The 21,901-nt window shown below is 49.3% G+C and overlaps 1 protein-coding gene across 2 annotated transcripts in view; it reads right to left on the bottom strand.

The window, feature by feature from the left end:
• Positions 1-20,394, bottom strand: part of Slc24a4 (solute carrier family 24 member 4) — a 129,052-nt gene extending 108,658 nt beyond the window's left edge. For both annotated transcript variants that reach the window (XM_051196500.1, XM_051196501.1), the window contains exons 1-2: positions 20,191-20,394; positions 18,110-18,220 (exon numbers count right to left, since the gene is read on the bottom strand). In XM_051196500.1, coding sequence (XP_051052457.1) covers positions 18,110-18,220; positions 20,191-20,320 — 241 coding nt within the window. In that variant the 5' untranslated portion in view covers positions 20,321-20,394. The remainder of the gene's footprint in view (positions 1-18,109; positions 18,221-20,190) is intronic.
• Between the last annotated feature and the right edge of the window lie 1,507 nt (positions 20,395-21,901).

Genomic DNA, 21,901 nt, shown 5'->3' with positions numbered 1-21,901 from the left:
GTGTGGAGCGCATCTCCTTACCTAAGCCATCGGCACACAGCATCAAGGCAATGCTCATCCAGTGAGAGTTTATGGAGAGCTGGGCTTCCATTTGGTTTAGAGGCTGTGTGAGTTTTGTGGGGTGTGGGGGTGTTGAGCAGTTACAAGGCTCATGGTGTTCCTCCCGCTCTCGTTAGTATTTTCTCTTCATCTACAATTGCTGAAGGCTTCCTTACTTCAGAGGTTCTGGGATTTCTTGGGTAAGCCGCGAGCAGATGCCTGAGCAAACTTCCGGAGGCAGAAGAGGAACAGGAGTGAAGCCCTGCTGGCCTAGGGGGCCAGAGAAGCTGGTTAGGAAAATCCAGCCTCCCGGATTAGCTGTTCTTGGAAGTTTACTGCATCACTCAAACCTATGGAGAGTGACAGGAAATGTCTGATAAGTCTGCAGGTGCTCCTTACTGTCTGCCAACTCCTCCCGCAAAGAGACACCAGGCACTATGGTTTCCTGACAGCTGGCAGGCAGAAGGCGGATCTCAAGACCTGATTGTAGGGGGAGGTGCGATAGGGGTTCCCAAGGGAGTGGGAAGAGAGCATCTGGGGTGAATATGATTAAGATGGAACGTGTATGGAGTGTCAAATAATAGATAAAAGATATTTAAAAAAAAAAAAGATCGGGGGGTGGGGTGGGGTGGGCTGGAGGCAGCTCAGAAGTTATGAGCACTGGCTTTTCTTCCAGAGGACTGGGATTCTCTTTCCAGAACCTACATGGTGGCTCACAGCCATCTGTAACCCTAGTTCTAGGAATACAACACCCTCTTCTGACGTCTGTGGGCACTGCACGCACATGGTGCATAGGCACACAGGCAGGCAAAATACCTGGAACATACAAAAATAAATAAAGACTTTGACTGCACACAGAGGGGCCATCACCAAATCACATTCAGCACACACGAGGAATGGTTTCCTCACGTCCTCTCATGGTCACAGACGCTCCTCATTGCCATCCTGTCCTCATCTTTCTGAAGACAAGAACGAAGAAAAGTGGAAAATGCTCGTCAAGACTTACACAGCCAAAGAGCAAGCTGAGCAGGGCCAGGAAGGACGGTTCAAGGCTTCAGAGCCAAGGGCTGGATGATCGGTCCCTGCCACCTGTAAGCCCCACACCCCCAGAAGCCTGACCGGCCAGCACAGGATCCCAAACTCACACACTTATCAAGAATGGCAATGTGCTTGTTCCATGGAATTTTACAGCGGGCCCAAGGGAATGTTTGCAAGAAGGCGTGTGTGCCGCTCTCTGATATATAAATGGAAGGGTGGCTGGTCAGCCTGCACAGATCTGGAGATGAGGGCATTACAGTCATAAAACTGCTCTCCTTTTAAAACTTTGGTGGTTGGGGATATTTTAAGCAAATCCAGTACCACTGGGTTATATCACAGCCAAAACCCCAACAAATTCTGTGTGTGCACATATGTGTGGAGAGGCGTGCGCACGCATGTGGGTATGCATGTGAAAGCCACAGGTCAACCTCAGGTATCATCCCTCAGACACTGTCCATCTTGACATTTTTTGAGACAGGGTCTCTCACTGGCCTGGGCCTTACTGGTTAAGCCTAGCTAGTGGGCCATAGAGCCCACCTCGCCAGGGCTGAGATTACAAGCATGTGCCCACACACTCCCACAATATGTGCACCTGCTCGCACCTAAGAAGGCATACATGTGCACACACAGCATTTGAGTGGTGCTTTGTCTGAGGGTATAACTCGGTGGTACTGGATTTGCTCAATATCCCCAACACTAAAGGAAAATGGTTCTATGGTTTTTAAAATGTGGGTCCTGGGGATGGAACTCAGGTCCGCATGCTCACACAGCAGGCACTCTACCGGCGGATCCCATCTCCCCATCAGAGTTTTCTAAAGGGGCCATAGTTAAAGAACCTTTGCTAGTGTTCTTTAATCATTCCCTCTGCTCTCCCCCGTTGCAATGGAGGAAACCAGCTCTGGGAATTTTTGCCAGTTTGTTCACACTACATGGGTCACTCCCTCTCTCCGAGTGGAAAAAGAATGATACTGATAGCCCATTTCCGCATGACACCAGGGTCAGGAAGACTGTACTGGAAGTGGGTTTTCTCACCCCCAGGCTTCAGCAACCTGCCCGAGGACTGGTTACTAAGACTGAAGGGAACATGTGGGCCCCGTTACCATGGGTTCACCAGCTCTGCTCCTGCAAACTGTGCTCAGGGAGCCAGGAAACAGATGTCCCCAGAGTGCCCAGAGGATGTGGCAAAACACTGCTAGGATCTAGGGCTTGCTGCGTTAAGGTGATTGGGCTCCTTTCAAAAGACACCAGGAGCAGACACAGCTACAGAGACAACCAAGTCGGAAGACTCCATTTCAAATGGAGTTTGTTTTTATCAAGGCCCATCCTATGCTTTAAAGTAACTAAAGTTATTCCTCACACGCTCATACATCACACCAAAGTGATCTCAGAAATCACAATGCTAGACAGGCTGGCAGACCACTAAGTAGCAGCTCCAGGGTTAAATCGTGCTGAGGTAAATCCCCATCTCCAGGGAGAGGCAGCATTCATGAGCATGGACTGTGTGGTCAGGAGTGCTAGGCCAGGGACTCCAATCTCAAACTCCCAGTGACAAGGGAAGCAAACACCACCATCCTGGGTGAGGACTATGAACTCTGGTGCTTTGGGGGCCTCTGCCAGCAAACACACATTGTCCATATTTAAAAAAAAAAAAATCCTTTGAAGCTGCCCTGCATGCTACAGAGAGGTGGGTCCTAGTGTGGGTGGGGCTTGCATCCTGTCATCTGCATCTGCTGGGTGAGTTCACATGGATGCTGACCTGTCCCTTGGCTGGATACCAGACAGAGGACATGACACTCCCAGACTCCCTAGCAGTGGGGGACTTAGGGGAGACAGAGACCAATGTTGTTGTTGACCGTCCATACATCTTCATTTCCAGGATGAAGGACAGGAGCTCTAAGACAGGCAGCAGCTTTGGATGAGCTGGACCCACACAGAAGACAGACACATCATAGAGCATCCCAGGATTCCATACAGTTCCAAGTTCCGTTGTGTGTGTGTGGGGGGGGGGTATTGAGACAGGGTTTCTCTGTGTAGCCCTGGCTGTCCTGGAACTCACTCTGTAGATCAGGCTGGCCTCTAACTCACAAAGATCCACCTGTCTCTGCCTCCCAAGTGCTGGGAGTAAAGGCGTGCACCACCACTGCCTGGCTTAGTTCCCAGGTCTTGATCTGACTTGATCAAGCTGTAGATGAATGTGAGTCTCAGAGCATCTTTCAACTGTGGATCCTCAGGAAATCACCTAGGAGGCCAAAACCCTTGTGTCCTGGTTCCCACCTTAGAGGGTCTGATTCAGTGGGCACAGGGGAGGACTTAACATGGGTATTTTTGTCTAGCTCCTAGATGAACCTACGGCAAGAACCTCAGCTAAGGACCTGTGTTCTCTGAAAAACAATGGTTTAACATTAAGTTTATGAAATTTTACTGCAAACCTATTTTATGTACCTGTTCACAGTGGCTTTATTTAAAATAATAGAAAAATAAAATACAAAAAATAGAAACAACTAATTGTCCATCAATGGATAAATAAAACAAATTGTGGTCTGTGCATACAATGGAATAGCATTTGACCATAAAAAAGAACCTCTGGGGCTGGGCAGATTATCTCAGACCATAAAGTGGTGGTTTTGTAAGCATGAGGACCTGAGTTCAGTTCCCAGAACCCATGTTAGTACTTGCTGTGGCAAGTACTTGTAATCACCATTCTGGAAAGGCAGATGAATAGATCCCTGGGGTTCTCGTCAGCCAGCCTCATTCACTCAGAGATTACAGGCCAGTGAGAAACTGTGTAGAAAGAAAGAGAGAGAGGGGGGGGAGGGAAGGAGGAAAGAAGGAAGGAAGGAAGGAAGGAAGAAAAGAAAAAAGGAGGAAGGAAGGAAATGGCTAGAGTCAGGCAGAGGGGATTGACACTTCGGGAACAACGCCAGAGTTGACCTCTGGCCTCTATAGACACCACACACACACACACACACATCCTGCCACCACACACACACACACACACACACACACGAGGAAGGATTTTTGACATCTGCTCCAACATAAATGGATTTTGATGACACAATGCTGAGTAGGTGATGCCAGACACCAAAGAAAAACACTACATGGATGCTGCACGTATGAACAGTCACATTAATAAGCTCAGGGAGTCAGGGGGCAGCTGTCAGGGGCTAGGGAGGGAAACGCGAATCACGGTTAATGGTCATGGAGTTTCAGGTTACAAAGATGAGAAAAGACAGACATGGGATGATGGAGATGGTTATACCACAATGGGAATGTACCAGACTCTCTAACAATACATGTAAACATAGTAAAATGGTAAACTTTGTTATGTGTGTTTCTGTAATTAAAATGTCTACTTTTACAGCTTAAAGGTTTCTGGACTGCTAAAACATCTCAGAACCTTGAATCTATTACTGTGGCCCTGTCACCAAGCAAGGCTGAGTCTACAGTTTTACCCCAAACTATTAGGTCATGCAAACTACCTCAAGGAAGGGGACAGAGACGGGGGAAGTCACCTTGTAGACCTAGATGGCTTCTTAGAGAAGCTTGGGAGATGCTAGGGTAAGCTCCAAATGACTGAGCTCCAGCAAGGTGTGGGTTACAGAGCTCAGCAGCCAGTGGGCATAAGCTGACAGGACTCATGCCAGACAAGCCCTGAGACCCACTGAGAGAGAAACAGAAGCCCAAGGAGGCCAAACAACTTGCTCGAGGCCACACAGCTCATTGGCAAGCCAGGAGCACAAACCCAGAGCAGGCAGACCACACCGCCGCCATCCAAAGTGGGGCTGTCTTCTAGACAGGCAGCCCTGTTGGCACCCAGGAGAGAGCTGAAGACCTCCTGCCTCTGCGCTTCTGCAAGGGCCCAGGTGGACATGCACATACATTAGCGTGACTTACTTCCTTCCTCAGCCTCCAGCCTCCACAGCCCCACGGTGGTGAGCCTGGGCTGCAGAGGCAGCATCTTTCCCAGGTTTGTGAGGTCTGCAAATGAGGGACCCACTGCCCCCACCTTCCCTCGCTTCTTCCTAATGATATGGGCCAGCCAAAGCCTACAAGTCATTTAGTTTCTTGTCACAATACACTGAATTGAGATATTTGCCAGCTAAGGAAAAATGCGGGCAAGGTTTAAACGATCAAAGGGACTTCAAAGCAATTCTTTGGAGAGCCTACCCACTCCCGGGCCCGCAGATCCCGGGCCAGCAGAAGAATTACCAAGAATTACAGAGTGTAAAGATGCAGTGATGCAGCTAGTCTACCTGGCTGGTGGCTTAGCATCCTCCCCAATAAAACCTGCACACTCTGCTCTGTCTAATCAACACACCCAGGTGATGGGGAGGCCGTCTGAGAAACCAGTGTTTGTTCAAGGGGTGTTTTAAGCAGAGGGAGCTGACCCTTGGCTCTCCTTCTCCTGGGCCTGAGGATTCCCTGGCAGCCTGGCAGCCATTTGAATCATTGCAAGGCAGGGCCAGGGGCTCCCTCTCACAGCCTTCCTTCACAGCAGCTTAGCTAATACGCCAGAACCTCTTAGCCTCTCTAATCGGGCTCATTAATCATTTTATCTTCTCCACTAATCGTCTTTATCAACACACCTGAGGACCTCTGCAGTGCCTCTACTCCACTCTATTAGAACCAGGCTTTTCTTAGATGGGGCTTTTTGAGGTGGTGATACCCACATCTGGCTCACATTGTCATCCCATGAATGAGCCAATGACCACGTCACCCAAGCACCCAATCTGGAAGGCTGTTCCGTGATCAGATGCTGCCAGCCACCTTCACAGGAAAACTGATTTTTCCCCCACCAGTAAGGAGTTGGGGGACCCTCACCCCAGGGGCTCATCTCCAGATGGGTTCAGACACAAGGTGACCGTGGCTCCTCCCACAGAAGGCACACCAGGCTCTCCTGAAAAGATTTAGAACGCAGTAGAGTGAGGCAGAAGGGGACATGATGATAACCCCGGTAAAGAAGGTTCCCACAACAAGAACCACCGGTTCCTCCTTGCCATGTGAAAAGCTCCACATTTCATAATTTTCCTTGTGTTTTTAAGGGCTTCCAATATTACTTCTAAGAAAACAAAAATGTCTCTACACGGAGTTCTAGGACAGAGGTTCGTTCTTAATCTGTGGGTCATGACCCTTTTGGGGTTGCAAATCGGATATTTACATTAAGATTCACTACAGTAGCAAAATTACAGCTATGAAGTAGCAATGGAATAATTTTATGGTTGGGAGGTGGCTGCCCCAACATGAGGAACTGTAATAAAGGGTTGCAGCATTGAGAAGGTTGAGGGCCACCGGTCTAGGGGACAATGACTGTTGGCATAAGGAGTGTAGTAAGTGGGGCTGGAGGGATGGCTGTGTTTAAGAGCACATACTATTCTTGTAGAACCTGAGTTTGACTCCCGGCACCCACTGTTACGCCCATTCCAGGAGACCTGATGCCTCAGGCTCATGTGCACATAAGTGCGTGTGTGTGCATGCATGCACACGCACTTAAAAACAAGTCTATTTTTAAGGTGTAACATGCCAGCTGTCCACACCTGGGAGATGCCATGTGGCAGGAGCATCAATGTTGGAGCAACCCTGGGCTCCCATGTCATGGCCCTTCATGAATGACACAGTCACTAGTGTCATCCCCGAATCTCCCACCCACCTGTCCAGTGCCAGGAGACAGCAGTGATCGGTTCTGCTCTCCAGCTCTCCCATGAGAGAAGGCAGGTAGAGTCCTAACTTTGGGAGCAGCATAAAGGACTAGCCACCCTCTGGCCTCAGGGCTCAGACGCTGCCTCCGGCTCCTGTCGCTACCCTTTCCCCAGTATGATGGACAGCGCTCTCAGACTGCGAGCTGTAATAAGACCTTCACTCTTTAAGTTGTTTTTGTTAGGTACCCATCACAGCAATGAGAAAATCAGCGAAGACAGCCAGGGAGGCACACCTAAAGCCAACTGGAAATATCTCCTTTGCCCTTGGATCTCTCTGGCCTTCCTGTTTCTTTGATCACTGTACCCACCAGCATGTCCTACCACCCCATCTGTCCAGCAAGGACAGATGATCACTGTATCCTCTGTGAAACCTTCCAGACATGTCAGACCCCTCCACGTGCCTTTCTGGGTTGCAGGGAATAAAGATAAGCCAACCTCGTCCCTCCAACCTGTGGAGATAAGGATGCCTTTCCTTAGTCCTGGCATCCTCCAGGGTCCTGACAGCAAGTGTCTGTCAGAGGCACACTTTGGAGTAGAAGGTAAAATTCAGTTACTGTGTTTGGGGAAAAGACTTTCTTGGGTTAGGGTTCTTACAGAGGAGGAATGGAGGGGAGAAGGTAGAGGAAGGTACTTCCTGTGCTCCTATCTCAGAAAGCGCTGGTGTTATGGATCACAGATGTCACCTGTGGTGGGAGTCGGCAATGCCTACCTCCCATCTTGCACACCCAACAGATTCTGCACATCTCCTTCCATTTAAAGGCGCCCTTCACAAGACCATTATCTTTGCCTAAATTTCCTTACAGTGGGTCCGAGCTGTTCTATCTTCACTTTCTTTTTTCACATCCAAGGCAAAGGAAGCTCGTTAAGCACAATGCTAACAACACTGATACCTCTCGGTCCTCCATGCTTTCCAGCACAAACACAGAGCTGCTCGGAATCCACCAGGAACTCCCACTGCCCAGAGACAGAGCGCAGAGGTCCCTGGGTGTTTCCAGATCTTAGTCTCAGCATATATGAAAGGATGATTTGATGACTCACCCCATCTATGTGACTTGTGCCCTCAGCTTCCAGAGACCCATGGGGCACCCATGACCTATCTCAAGGAGCACAGGCTGTGATCAGGATGCTTAGATTCGACTCTAAGCTAGAGACCTTGGAGAAGTTATTTAGCCTCCTCGTGTCTAACATACAGCTTTGGATGCCACCTCATTGCACTGCAGGAGGAATGACCGGGATGGGCAAGGCCATGTGTGCTTAAGCACTTAGAACAGTGCCTGCTCTCTCACCCTTCAAAGCCCACCTTTCCAGCCTTCAGTGCATCTCTTCACGTGATGCCCTCTTTGGGCCTGACAATGAAGACTTAATGTCTCTATCCATTCCACCAAGAGCGTGGCACTGTGCACGTTACAGGTCGGTTCCATAGATGTCTACCTTCTCAACCAGAATGGATATGCCCTGGAGGCAGAGTCCACACTGTTAAATCTCCCTATGGGCTCAGCTGACAAGCTGGTCCAGTCAACATGTGTCCATCAGCTATACTGTTACACACACATGGCTTCTTACTCCTCAGAGTAGAAATAACCCCAGAGGCCTCCTTCACGGGGTGATTTTACATATATGTAGTTACCTCAACAACACATGCTAGGCCTGAGTGGAATCAGTTGGTGTGGGATCTGCTGAGCTCTTACTGGATGTGGAGTCTATAATGAAAAATCAGACATTTGTGGTATGGATGAGATTAACCAATGGTGGGTATGCTGGAGCTAGTGTGCAGACAGATGGTCTAGCGGTGGATCCAACTTTTCAATGTTGGGAATGATGTTATCATCTATTAAGTTCACATTCAAAATCCATGTGCTCATGTTATAAAAGAGAAAACACACACACACACATGCATGCACACATACATGCATGCACACACATACCAACCACCCTTCACAATGTCTGAAGTAAACTCAGGATTTTATAGCTATTGTTGCCTGTATGGGGTCTCATGCAGCATACTGGCAGGCTGCAAGTTACACCTTCCCGGTTCAAGTTATCTTTATTCTTCTACTCTAACTACACATGGGATCAGCGGGCTCTTTGCTTCACACAAGAAGGCACATTTTCACCAAGTCCTAGTTATAAAGGGGTCGATTCTGAAAGGTTCCAAATAATTGGTTTTCTCTATCACATGGAATGGATGATCTTGGGATGCATTCATACCCTGAGAAAATGGTCATAATCACATTTACAGAACACTTCGTTCTAAGCCCACAGAAGCCCGAGGGATGTCCTGTGCCAGCATTCTACCCATTTCACAGTCAGGAAGTTAAGGCCCAGATAACTAATGTCTTTCTATGAAATCATAGGCGGTCCATGCCAAAGCATAAAAACTGGTCCCTAAGATCCATGTTTCATGCCTTTGAGCTCACGTGGTGCATAGAAAGTACCAGATTTAGAACAGATTCACCAAAGACCACTGCACTACAGAGTGCATTCCTACTCTCGCCATTCCTACAAAAAACAAGTCTCCACTCTCCAAAGAAACTAACAAGAAAGCGCTAGAGTAGTGTGTGTGTGTGTGTGTGTGTGTGTGTGTAGGGGGGGGAGGGGAGGAGGCGGGGGGGGGGGAGGGGAGCTCAAATTCAAACATGCCTCTCATGTGAACACATGTAGTGCTCACAGCCTAATGAGAAAGGGACCCCCCCCTCTCTCTCTCTCACACACACACACACACAGAGTATACACACACTTTCTACACACCAGTCATATTTCCAGACCTGAGGATATATCTACCAGCCAAACACACCTTGCCCCTTCCCTCGGGCTAGAAGATAACTAGAGTTCAAAGTCTCAGGACTAGGAAGGGCAAAGCTTAGAGATCAGAAGTCTTGTCTCTAGAGTCCTGTTCTTAATCCTCAACTTCCCCTACATGGGTGTTCCCAGTCTACCCCATGGTACCTATGGACAAGAGGAGACAGTGGAGAGGCGGTGGCCATGTCTGTGAGGTCCCCAGCGGGTAGAACAAAGGGCTCTAAGCAGCCAGTCACCACATACTATAAGCTGAGTTTATGCTTCAGCCTCAGAGGCAAGAGAAAAGTGAATATGGTTCCTGCCGTCACAGAGGTCAAAGGCTAAAGGGTAAAGACTGGGAAGTGCCTGGGTCATTTCATCTGCAGCCTGCCATGAGCTATTCCTGTGTCCAGCAGAGGATTGAGATGGCAAGCTCCCCTAACTGTGACTTGCCATGGCTGCTGGGAACTTTATCCTGACCCTATGGCATACACCTACCCAGCCCCTACCTCTTTCGGCTATAAAATATTACAGTCGACGAAGTCATCTGCTTTAGTTCTCACCTTAGCTAAGCCCTGGCTGCTTGCTAACTCCCCGAAGCCTAATTAATCACCACTGTGCCAGCTCTCCTGGCTACTGTTTGTTTTCTCTGTCCCCTCGGACAGTCGCCGAGTGAGACAAGGCTGTTGCCAGTAAGCATTCCTCCAGGATGGAGATGCTACTGTGACTTTCAAATGCTGACAGTGTCAACTGCTTAGTCGTCCTTCCAAGCTACCCTGAGCTTTTAAGGTCAGGCTCCTCCATTCAAGTCTGGACCCATTTGCAGCAAGGACTTGGTCCCTTTTGCCTCAGAGCTTTGTATGGAGCCAAGCAGGCAGATACCTAAGAAATTAGTGTTGTACGTAAGCAGTTGCTTTGAGTACAAGGCCGGGGCTGTGCTTTTATTGTAGTATCAAAGGAAGCTATGGGACTACAACCCACAGGATACAGTCCTATTTCCCAAGGGCAGAGCTGCCATTCTTTCCCTCCCAGCCACCGGTGGATCCCCATTCCTTTCCCAAGGAGGATATTCACAGCTCTCCCAAGAGAAACACTGAAAGAATCCAGCGTGGTTATTTGTCTTCCATTTTGGTGAAATGCCATGTTCCAACGTCTCCTTAACACTGGACCACACTAAATACAAAAATCCCATCTTAAGTATGCTACTCCCGAATGGAATCGCATGGCTAGATTGCTCCTACCCGAGGCAGCACTGTTTAATCATTTCCATTTTTAACCCAGGCAGGAACACTCCTTGGAGTTCAACAGGGAGCCGAGTGGGTGACTCTGGATTGCAGGGGCCTGAGAGCGATAAGGGTAGCATCAGGAATAGCGAATCTGCAAGTCAGGGGCCAGCAGAGGGCCCAGCTGGAGGAGGTTTTGCTAGCAGATGGTCCCAATAGTTTGATAAAGGGGGAAACTGGTTTTTGATTGCAAACAAATCAGTACTAGAAACTGGAAACATATCAAGGGACAAACTGATGTTTGTTCCTGCCAGGGGTGAACACAACTCATTGCTCAGAAGGGCATCCAGTCAGAAGGACATCCCGCAGGGACAGACTCACTTCCCCAATTTGTCTTTTTTCCTACCCCATTTACAATAACTATGAGTCCTGATATAGACTCACAGTAAGACAGGGTCTCATATAGCCCAGGCTAGCTCTGAACTGGCTATGTGGCCAAGCATGACCTTGAGCAGTTGCTCTTCCTGTGTCCACCTCCTGAGGGCTGAGATTACAGGCATGTACCACCACACTCAGCCTTATGTAGAGCCAGCGGTGGAACCCAGAGCTTCGTGCATGCTAAGGATGTCCTCTACCAGTTTAGCCACAACCCCAGTGCATACTTTATAAACTGGCAGCCAGATCATTTGGTATGAATCAGTCAGGGTGGACACACAGAAGGGAGGACAGAATGACTGCTAAAGTCAATTGCAGACTTTGCATAATAACAATGTATGAATATCAGTTCATGTGTGCAAACATAACACCCTAAGGCTAGGTGTAAATAGTTAGGTGTAAACTGCTGTAGGACCAGGACCAGGGAAGTGGATCTTTCTGTATGTATTTGTTTAATTTTTTCTAATAACCTAAAACTTCTGTAGAAAAATAATTATTGAGTATATTATTCCCCCCCCCTCTGCTTTTTATTCACTGGGTGGCCTTGGTTTTCTCATCTGCAGAACAAAAGCATCAATAGCCCCTATGTAAAGGGTTCTTAGAGCAAGCCAGACAGCGTGTACTCAGAAGGTGCATGACACATGGCACCCCAGAGCATCACTACCTTGTGCTAGCTATTGCTTAAGCGAGAACATCTGTCAAGTGGTTCAAGTCTCATGGCAGCCTGGTGAGGTGGGTAGGAACTTCTATTATCCTCATTACAAAAGGGAAGACTTGAAACTTAGAGATTACATAACTTGTTCAAGGTCACATCGCCAGTAAGAAGCAAGCTGGGACTCAAACTCCAGTGTCTGCTTTCAACACACAAACCATCATCTCCAGGATGGGCAGACACGAGCCTTTTCCGACTCCTGGAAATCTTCGCACCTGTCCAGCACCGCCTCATTTTGTTCACAGGTGAGAGAGGTAGAGAAAGCCCAAATGCCAGCAGGCAGAGTCCTGGTAGTACTAACAGCAGAACCCAGACTTCTGCCTCCCAAAGCACTGGACCCACACAACCCCATCCAACACCCCAAGCAGCAAAAAGTGGGTGTAGTGATGACAGGTTACGGTCTTCCTCGGTCTCCACTTGTGATCAGGTTGGTGGCTCTGCCACCATATTGTCCTTGCAGACTGTGTACCCGCCACCTCCCCATCCAATCCTAATGTTCTTTTTGCAAGTCAGTTCTCCTCCTCCTTATTTCTCATGCTTTGGGCACCTCTGCTTCCCTCACAAGGCATCTGTGAGACCTGTAGCTGGGACCTGTTGCTGTTGCTTGTCCAGTGACGTCATCTATTCCTGGTCCAGCTATAGTACCAGCTCCTGTTATGCCCCATCCCATCCTTACCCATCCTGCCCCATACTTTTCTTTACACCTGCCTTTATTTCCATCCAGTAGGGGGAAAAAAGCCAGGGCAGGGTCACAAAAGCAAGTGGATTACAAAACACCCCATCCAATACCTGCACAGCTCCTCTGCGCCCCTGAAATGCTACAAGCATTGTCTTTAGTCTCTAAGTTGGTCATCAGCCTGTTCCTTCCAGCCTTCCTCCCAAGGACACACAGCCAGCAGGCATTTCAAAATGCACGTGCGAAAGAGGAAACCCCAACACAACATAGCAAACTCTGCAGCAGGGCTGAACTCCTCAGCAGAGATGGGGAGGGGGAGAAGGGGATGGCAAACCACTCTCTTCTCTTCTTCATCTTCCTTTTAAAGATGCAGGGTACCAGAAACCAAGCTGTGGGGTGACATAGCTGAAGATGAAGCCCTCACTCAATCTCAAATGTGGGGATGGGTGGGTGGGGCTAAGCACAGGGGGAGCCTGGTTCCTCCCCATTTAAATAGGGGGAAGGGGAGTAAAAATGCTCTAGTAAACTAACCTCAGAATTTGAAATCCTCTAATGATAGGACACAGCAAACTAAGAAATGTTTCCACAAGACAAGAGTAAATGTTAGTTAACCTGTGTGGTTGACTCATCCTCACGAAGCTCCATCAACAAAATGGCTTCCCAGGGTTTGTGATACCCCAGCTCCCTCTCATCACCAGAGTGAGCAGGTGACAAGCCAAGCTTGTAACAGTCCCATAACACGGGGCAGAGGGTGTGTTCCATGCCAAACACCATGTTAAGAGCTGATGCATGCTAACGTGTGTAATCCTAGACAGCCTATAAAGCAGACATAATTCTACCCGCATACCATGCTACAGGTGGGCAAGCTGGAACAGACAGAGGCTGAGGTTGCGGAGAGCAAGCGAGGCTTCTGTGGTGTACGCTCTAGAGCAGCACACAATGTAACAATGGGCAGAGTGGATGCTTGTGAGGGGCTGAAACAAGACAGCCAGCGATTTGAGAGTCTACTTAGGACTGGGTAGCCAGGGCCAACCTTTGGGATGTGGCAGTGATGAGCAGAAACCCAAACAAGATAAAGACAGAGAGATCCCAATGCCCAGGAGCCTTAAAGGTTGTACCCTGGCACTGGCCCTGATTTCCAGTTCAGGCATCCACTTTCCCCAGGAAGTGTCTCTGAAGGCCAGGGTTCAGAAGAACCATCCTCAAATACTCTAGGCGCTGCCATCAAGGGAAGCCTGGGAACCCATTGGTTCTCCCTAGGAAATGAATGGGTTTCACGGCCCCAGTCCTTGTAGGGAAACCCTAACTGTCTATAGGACATTATTTGGAGGGGATGCCTTCGGGTATGTGGAGTAGAAATTAGGGTTAAATGAGACCATGATGTAATGGGATTAGTGTCCTTATGTGAAGGAGGAGGAGGAGAAGGATGAAGAGGAAGAGAAAGAGAAAGAGAAGGCAGGGAGGAGGGAAGAGGAAGGAGGAGGAAGGAGGAGGGGGGAAGCTTAATCATTTTTTTTCTCACTGCCATAGTGAGCTAAAGGTAGGCAGCAAGTCCTCACCAGACACCAGGACAACCAAAAACTTGATCTTAAATTTCCCAACCTCCAGAACTGTGAGAAAGCATCTGGTTAGCCACCCAGCCTGGGGCATTTTGTTAGAGTGGCCAGAAGTAGTAACTAAGGAACGCAAGGTCTCTGTCGCTCATTACTACTGCACAGTTTGGATATGCCCAGACCTCTGCCTGCTGTAGTGTTTGCTCTGTGTAGACCAGCAGTTCTCAACCTATGGGTCACGACCCCTCTGGGGGTCAAACAGCCCTTTCACAAGGGGTCACCTAGACCATTGGAAAACCCAAAAATGTACATCATGATTCATAACAGTAGCAAAATTACAGTTGTGAGTTGGCAATAAAAAATAACTTTGTGGCTGAGATTCACCACAACTTGAGGAGCTTTATTAAAGGGTCACAGCATTAGGAAGGTTGTGAACCACTCACTCGTACACACTGTGAAAAGAAATATCTGAGGCCTGAGGGCCAGAGCATGCCTTCAAACTTCTGAGGGGAAATTATGAATTTTCTATAGACAGTATTGACCAAAATTAAGTAGTTATTTTTATTCCCTGATGTGGAAAATAAATAACAAATACTTGGGAAAGTTACTTATGTTAAACCAAGTCTAACTTTTTATTAAACATCCACACGTGATTTTTTTCAGTGCCGGGAAAAATCAAAGGCAGAGCCTCGGGCATGCCAGGCAATACACCAGCGGGAAGCCGTGCCTCCGTCTAACGTTCAAATAATGATGGAGCATCTACCTGCAAGTGTCCAGCAGCAGCACTCCAGGGCATGCTCACTGGCATCTCATGTACACATGACTCCCTGGGGACCTTGTTAGGATGCATATTCTGATCTAGTAGGAGAGAAAGAGAGATGGTGCTCCTAGCCAGATCCTAGTGATGCCCCTACAATGAAACTATGGCCCCAGCCTTGGCAGCACCAACTCTGACTTCTTGGAAACACCCATCACACTCTTGAAAAGCATGGGCTCTGTCACACTTCTCAACTTTAACCTGGAGACCCAGTCCACCTTTATCACAGCAGCAGCCCAGGATGAAAGCCTTGGGTGAGCATCTACCTGCTCCCCAAGTGTCCCGCCATGCTGACCCAGAAGTGCTCGGCCACACCAACCCACAGGTGCCCAGGCACACAGCCTCTTGGGTTCCCAGAGACACTAACACTCAGAAGCACAGCCACACTGACCCCCAGGCACACACTGACTCCCAGGTGGTACTTGGAGAAGCAGCTTTGTTTGGTCACTCCAGATGTTTAGCCTGTGACTGAGGCCTAAGACAATCCAGGACCCAACACTCATCTGGCCCAAATAGTTGACTTAGGGTTATCACCAGAACATGTCTCAGGGTTCAGATACACTCTTTGCAACGTTAAGGGAGTGTAAGGACATGAGAGTGACCTTTTGGTGACCATCTTCCCATGCTAGAATACAACTGAGTCCAGAGACTTGGGGAGATGAGTTATGGACACCTTCTAACCTCTCACCACATTCTCCAGTTACCAAGTCAATCATTTCTCTTGTTTGTTAAACTAAGTTGGGAAGGTTTCTGCCATTAAAACAAAGGCCAACCTCGTCTATAGCCAGAATCCCAGAATGCCACTCTTCCCCCTATGTGCACCCAAAAAAAAAAAAAAAAAAAAAAAAAAAAGAGTCTGCTTCAGGGCTGACTGGAGGTCTCTGTGGTTCTTCATTGTCATGTGGCTTTTCTGGGTCATGATCTTGTCCACTCTCCTTGGCTACAAGCTACCTAATGGCAGAGGCTGCCTCTTGTAACCTACTTAGACACACAGAAACTGGCACAGAATAGTAGCAAATGCTTGCTGATATGTAAAATAAAAAGAGGAGGCAGAAAGGGAAGCCCCTGCCTGGCTTAGGAAGAGATGAGGTAGGAGTGGGAAGGGTATGGCACTTGGGGTGATTTGAGTAAGAATGGCTCATCCTTTTGAATATTTGGTCCTCAAATTGGTAGGTTTGGGAAGGGCTGGGAGGTGTAGCTTTGTTGGAGGTATGTCATGGGCTGGATTTGAGGTTTCAAAAGATTTGTGCTATTACCAGTATGTGCGCGTGTGTCTCTGCCTCTGACTCGTGGTTCAAGATTGAGCTCCCAGCTGTCCCTACTGCCCTGCCTTTGCTCCACCATCATGGACTCTCTGAAACTCTATGCCCAATTAAACACCTTTTACAAAAGACAAACAAATAAATAATAAAGTTGCCCTGGTCATGGTGTTTCATCAGAGCAACAGAAAAGTAACTAAGCACCAGAAGTCAGGTAACGCAGAGATGAGATATTTAGAAGTCACTAAACTGGCCTTTATGTCCCCGTCTTTACAAAAAGACCATGAAGACTGCTGTACGTCACACATCAAAATGGACTTCATCGCATCGTCTCACTGACGGACCTTTCTATGTGCTAGGCCCCACTCTGGATTACACTCGGCATAAAGTGTAATCAAAGTGCTAATTATTGCTAAAGACGGGTGGTCTCTCACATTTCCCTTTCCACAAGACCAGTCTTTCCTGTGAGACAGAACACACCGCTTGAAAGTCTGTGAATGCTTTTTTTGACCAAACTGAAACTATGGGGACCATGGTAGAGCAGAAGAAAACTTTAGTGTTAGAAGTGGGGCCCGGTTTAAATCAAGATGCCAATTCTAGAATGCCAGGTCCCTGGAATGACAGAAGAGATCCGGTACTACCTGTCTCTAGCCTTACACGCGTTAGTGATTGAGTAAACCCCTTGGCAGGAGCCAGGGTAATACCTGAACTAAGAAGATGTGTTGGGAATGCCGATGGCAGCATGATACCACTACCTGTAGGGTCACCATGATGGGTAAGATGACCAGGAATACATGACCTGGCTCAACGGGAATGACAATGCTGCTTTGAAAGTCATCGTTGTTCCTCCATACCCCAAAGTCCTTCTAGAAGGCCTCTTGGGAAAGACAGCTTAGAGAGATGACAGAAGCCTTCCTAAGCCCAAGACAGTGTAGGCACTCAGACCAGGGTTCCAAAGCCAGCTTCAGCGCCAATGAGTTGTGCGAATTGTGTCTCTACCAGACCTTTCCTAACCTAGAAAACACTGTCTTACTGAAGCCGACACCAGAACCCTGGTGCTCTGCATCTGAGCCACCCCTTTGCCAGGGGGTGGGGGGTGCCATCTCCTACACACAGCCCTTTGCAAGAGCCTCGGCAAATTCGTCAAAGATCCAGAGCAGGCAAGCACTATTCAGCCTACTTTATAGGTTAGAAATCCCAGAAAATTATATGCTTTGCCCAGAAACTCCATAGAAAAGCCATCTACAACAATATCTTCTATTTCCCATTAGGGTTTTTGAATTCTTCATGAAGAACCCAAGAGATGGATCAAGAGCAAATGCTCTATGAGAGGCCTGGGCAGCTTTCACGTGCCTACCACCAGCAGGTATATTCTACACCGGTGGATCTTTGTGCTGGTTTCAGTGAAGCCTGCCTGAAGCAGAACAGACTAGATATTAACCCTGGGAACCTTTCACCCCAGGTACTCCAGAAAAGAATAAAGTCTGCTTTCTGAGGACTTCCATTAGAGAGGAAGGACCCAGCAACCAGACTTCTCAATTCAGTGGCCTGGAGGGCATCTCACAAAGATACCCCCCCAGAAGCTATGGAGTCATTGTCCCAAGAGGGTCAACGAATTCGCACAGTGAGCAAAGTGGGGGATGAAAGTTACCAGGGAAGAGCCAAAGAATCAAGAGAGCAGGGGAAACACATCGGATAAAGCTCTTGTGTTGCTTAGTTGCATCGCTGATGAATGTCTATAGGCTTCATTTCAACACCATGCAGCTACCCTTTCTCACTCAGGTTCCCAAGAAGATCTTTCCCAACAATAGCTGGGTCTGTCCACACAAGCATCAAATCCAGTCTGGGTCAAATGCCTGCAGGGAAGGGAGGCCACATCTTACCAGGATCTGTGCAGTTCTTAGCCGGCTGAGTTCCATTTACCGGTGCCATCAACTTTCTATTCCGCCACGTGTCTGGCAAAACACGTTTGCTAGCAGAAGCTGTTTTGTGGCCTGGATTGGAAAGAACAAGTCACGGATACCATCAGGTGAACGTGATTCTTGAGTTCTCAAAAACTGACCTTACACCTGTCCCTAGAGCTAGACCAGCCACAGCCATGGGCTATTTATTCATTATTTTTAATTACATGTATTTATTTGTGCAGGAGTAAGCATGCATGAGTTCAGGTGTCCACAGAAGCCAGGGGAGTCAGATCTACCTGGCCCTGGAGTTACAGGTGGTTGTGAGCCGCCTGAGTAGGGGTGCTGGGAATTGGCCTCAGGTCTTCAGGAGAACCGTATGTGCTCTTAACCACTGAGCCATCTCTCCAGCCCCAGGTTTGGCTAGTTAGAGCCACCCGTAGGGAGTGATTGGCAGTATGCTATATCACCTGCTCACACACAACATTCTGATTCCTGAATCTAATCCACTGTTTCCAGTTTCACATAGGTCATTGTGTGATCTGAGCTTGGACAAGACTGAGCTGGTCTCAGCTCCTGCCACCCAACCGGACTCAACAAAGGATTTCATTAGAAGCATTAAATACTCTCTAAATTTGCTCAAGGTGATTCCTACAACTGGATGATTAAATTCTGTGAACTCATCCATCTGACGGTAGGTGGCCAGGTGTGCACAATCATCACTCAGCGATTCTGGTCAAAATACAACTCTGATTCAGTAGGTCCAAGGTGGAGATTATGAGTCTGGAGTATCAAGCTCCCAGGTCATTATGCTGTGGTCCAGGGGTCACACAGAGCCAGAGAAGGCATGGATGCCTCTGAGCAGAAATAGTTAAATACCCAAAGCTAACCCCCAATCTAGCAAATAAAAATAGCTATGGCTTCAGACTGCAAGGGAAGTATCCATTTACCTATCAGAATGTCCCCTGTTTCAGCTGGGTAGCAATTCCTCCTCCAGAATGCCTACACCTCACAGCCTAGACATTTTATTTCTTGTGTTTAATTGTCCAACTGAAAAGTATTGGGCATTGTGTTAAAAATAAACTTTCTTTAGCCACTCTTTATCTCTCTAGCCCCAAATCACAGCTTGGGTGTTGAAAGACAGTGGTGTCTTTTAAAAGTTTAATCAGGTCTCACTTGCCTTTCTCATCACTGCATAGGTCTCTAACCGGTCCCAATACGCTATGTTAATGGACTTTCTAGCCATTGGTGGCTAAATGGGCAACATTTATTTTACATGGGGGAACCCTAAAGGGTTCGCAGCACCCAGTTCTGAACTATCTAGGTAGAAAATGTCCTTTAATGACTAAACAGGAGCCCAACTCCCTCTGAAATAAGTATTTCATGCGTTCCTTTCTTTCCCCACACCTGAAATTTGAATGTTTTAACAGACTCCTAGGTCGCTTTCTGCTTGGAAGAGTGTAGATCAGGGCTCTGTTAGCCAGCCCTCCCTTTCCGTAGGGATTAAGCTGAGTTGAGAAAAAAAACGGTTGGAACATGGCAGCAGTCTCCCGCAGGGACAGACTGCCTCTCTCTGTTTGGGGTTCCGGGAGGATGTGACAGGAAATCCAGGCTACCCATTTGGACCAGAGCAGTATCAAGCGGAGAGCTAAGACCTAGCCTGAGACTCTCCGTATTTGAGAGAATAAGCACAGCCTTCACGGCTGTGCAGAACAGCAAAGTACACTGCTCAGTGTGTGAGAATCTACCCTTGGGCAGCCCTGAGTTGCCCACTACTCCGCATACTCCAGAGAGAGGTGGTGCCTGCTTCGGCCCCAGCAACACACATCTACAGCTGTCCGAACCCCAGGGAGCTTGAGCAGCTTAGCGGAACCGCTCCACAGTCCAGCGCGTGTCTCAACCTCCTGGGAATACACTAGTCATCCCCTCCGCCGCCGCCGCCCCGGGCGGGGAGGGGAAATCCTGGAGACCAATCTGACAGGGAAAGAGCTGAAGCTGCCCTGAGGCTTCCCAGATCAGGGTCCCTAACTCCCGGGGAGGAGAACATCCTTCCCGGCACCTACCCAAGCTTCCGAAGAGGCCAGAGGCACAGCACACCAGGGCCAGTACAGCGCACACGAAGCCAACTTGCTGTGGCAGCATCTCTCGCCTCCTGCGAACTTTGCGCGGCCGGAGGGGTCCTCGGAGCGCCATCTCCGAGCGCCCGGCGTCCCTGGGAGAAGATCCCGAGCTTGAAGGGTCAGAGCGCTGTCGATGGTCCAGCGGCTGTGGCTGTAACAGAGCGATGCGCGGTTCACAGGCAAGGGATTCCAGGTTATAGGTTCATGGTCCTCGAGCAAGGCAGGCGCGGGAAGCTCGGATGGGGATACCGGAGGAGGGGACGCACTGCACAGCCAGAGCTCAGAGACCCTCGCGGGGCGTGCGCGCTGCACGCACCATGACTCCTTGGCGAGTTGACGACGCCTGCACGGTGGCGCTGGCGGCCTTGGCTGGTAGGTTTGGCGCAGTCCAGGCGCTTGGAGCTACTACTACCTGCCTACTGCGCCTCGGCGCGCTCGCTCGGAGCCCGCCGGGAGCGATCAGAGCTTGGCGAGCGCCCCCGCGCCCCGCGCCGCCGCGCCCACTCGCAGCATCCTCCTCGTCCAAGTTTAGTCGCGGCCGCCTCGGCTGCCCGCCCGCGAGGCTCCTCTGCTTCTCGGAAAGCGGAGCCCCGGCAGCCAAGTGCGTGCAAGCGAACGGCGCGCTGCACACGCCGGACTCAAGATGGTCTCGGGCAGCGGCCACAGCTTGGGCCCTTCTGCGGGCGCACTGTCCCCGGGAACTTTCTCTCTGGCTCCTCGGCGGCGGCCGGCGCTTGCGTCTGCGAGGCCGTGGCGCCTCCTGCAAGCTGCTCTCGCCTCCCTACTCCTCCCCTCACGCCCGCCCGCCCGCCTTTCACCCTCCCTCCCCTGCACGTGTACACCTCCCCTAGGGCGCTCTCCTCTTGCGCTTCTCCCTTCCCTATGGGGAGGCCCAACCACTGACCAATATAATCCCCTTTCCTTGTCCCCCTTTTCGCTCCCTCTGAACCTGGGGAACCGAAATGAGTCCTCAGCATCTGTGGTTGCTGTGGAGAGGGACAGGTTACCGCATCGCCAAGGACTCTCAGAAACCGGGTTTCTACAGAGCTCTCGCTCGGGTCTCGGCCCCCCACCAGTCCCCCCTCCTCAGCGACCCTGGCGGTCACCACCACCACCCCTAGATAGCCACTGTACAAGCACCTTAATTGCTCGCTCAGCGCTAACAAACAGGCTTGCACCAAGCCAACCGATGCCCGCCGGGACCGGTTTCTGCAGGGCTCCCGGGCTAACTAGAGAGACCTGTGTAGTGGGGGGCGCAACACCGACCTAAGAAGCGCTGGTAATCTGGCAAATCTGGCAGAGGGAGAAACCCCGCAGTTCTGCGGATCCACCCCCAACAGTTGCGAGCTTTTGATGTTTTGCAACCTTATAGCTTCTCGCATGACTTTCTGGATGGGATTTATTTGCCCACTTCCCTTCCTTTTGATTCCCTAGTGTAAACCGCATTTAAAATGTGACAGGAGTGAAATTTCCGAAGATTATTGGAGGTGTCATCCAGGTGCAGATAAAAGGGGACTTTTATGGAGAAGGATCTCTAACTCAGACTTCTTCCCTATCTGAGTTTTTATCCCTTGCTGACCTAGCCTACTAGGGGTTAAGTCCAGTTAAAATCATGTTTGGATCAAAGCCAACTCTGTTTAATTAAATAAATACA

This window comes from Phodopus roborovskii, unplaced genomic scaffold, assembly GCF_943737965.1.
Source record: "Phodopus roborovskii unplaced genomic scaffold, PHOROB, whole genome shotgun sequence".
Lineage (NCBI taxonomy): Eukaryota > Metazoa > Chordata > Mammalia > Rodentia > Cricetidae > Phodopus > Phodopus roborovskii.
Note: the sequence above shows the minus strand (reverse complement) of the source record. Positions and strands in the feature narration are given on the sequence as shown.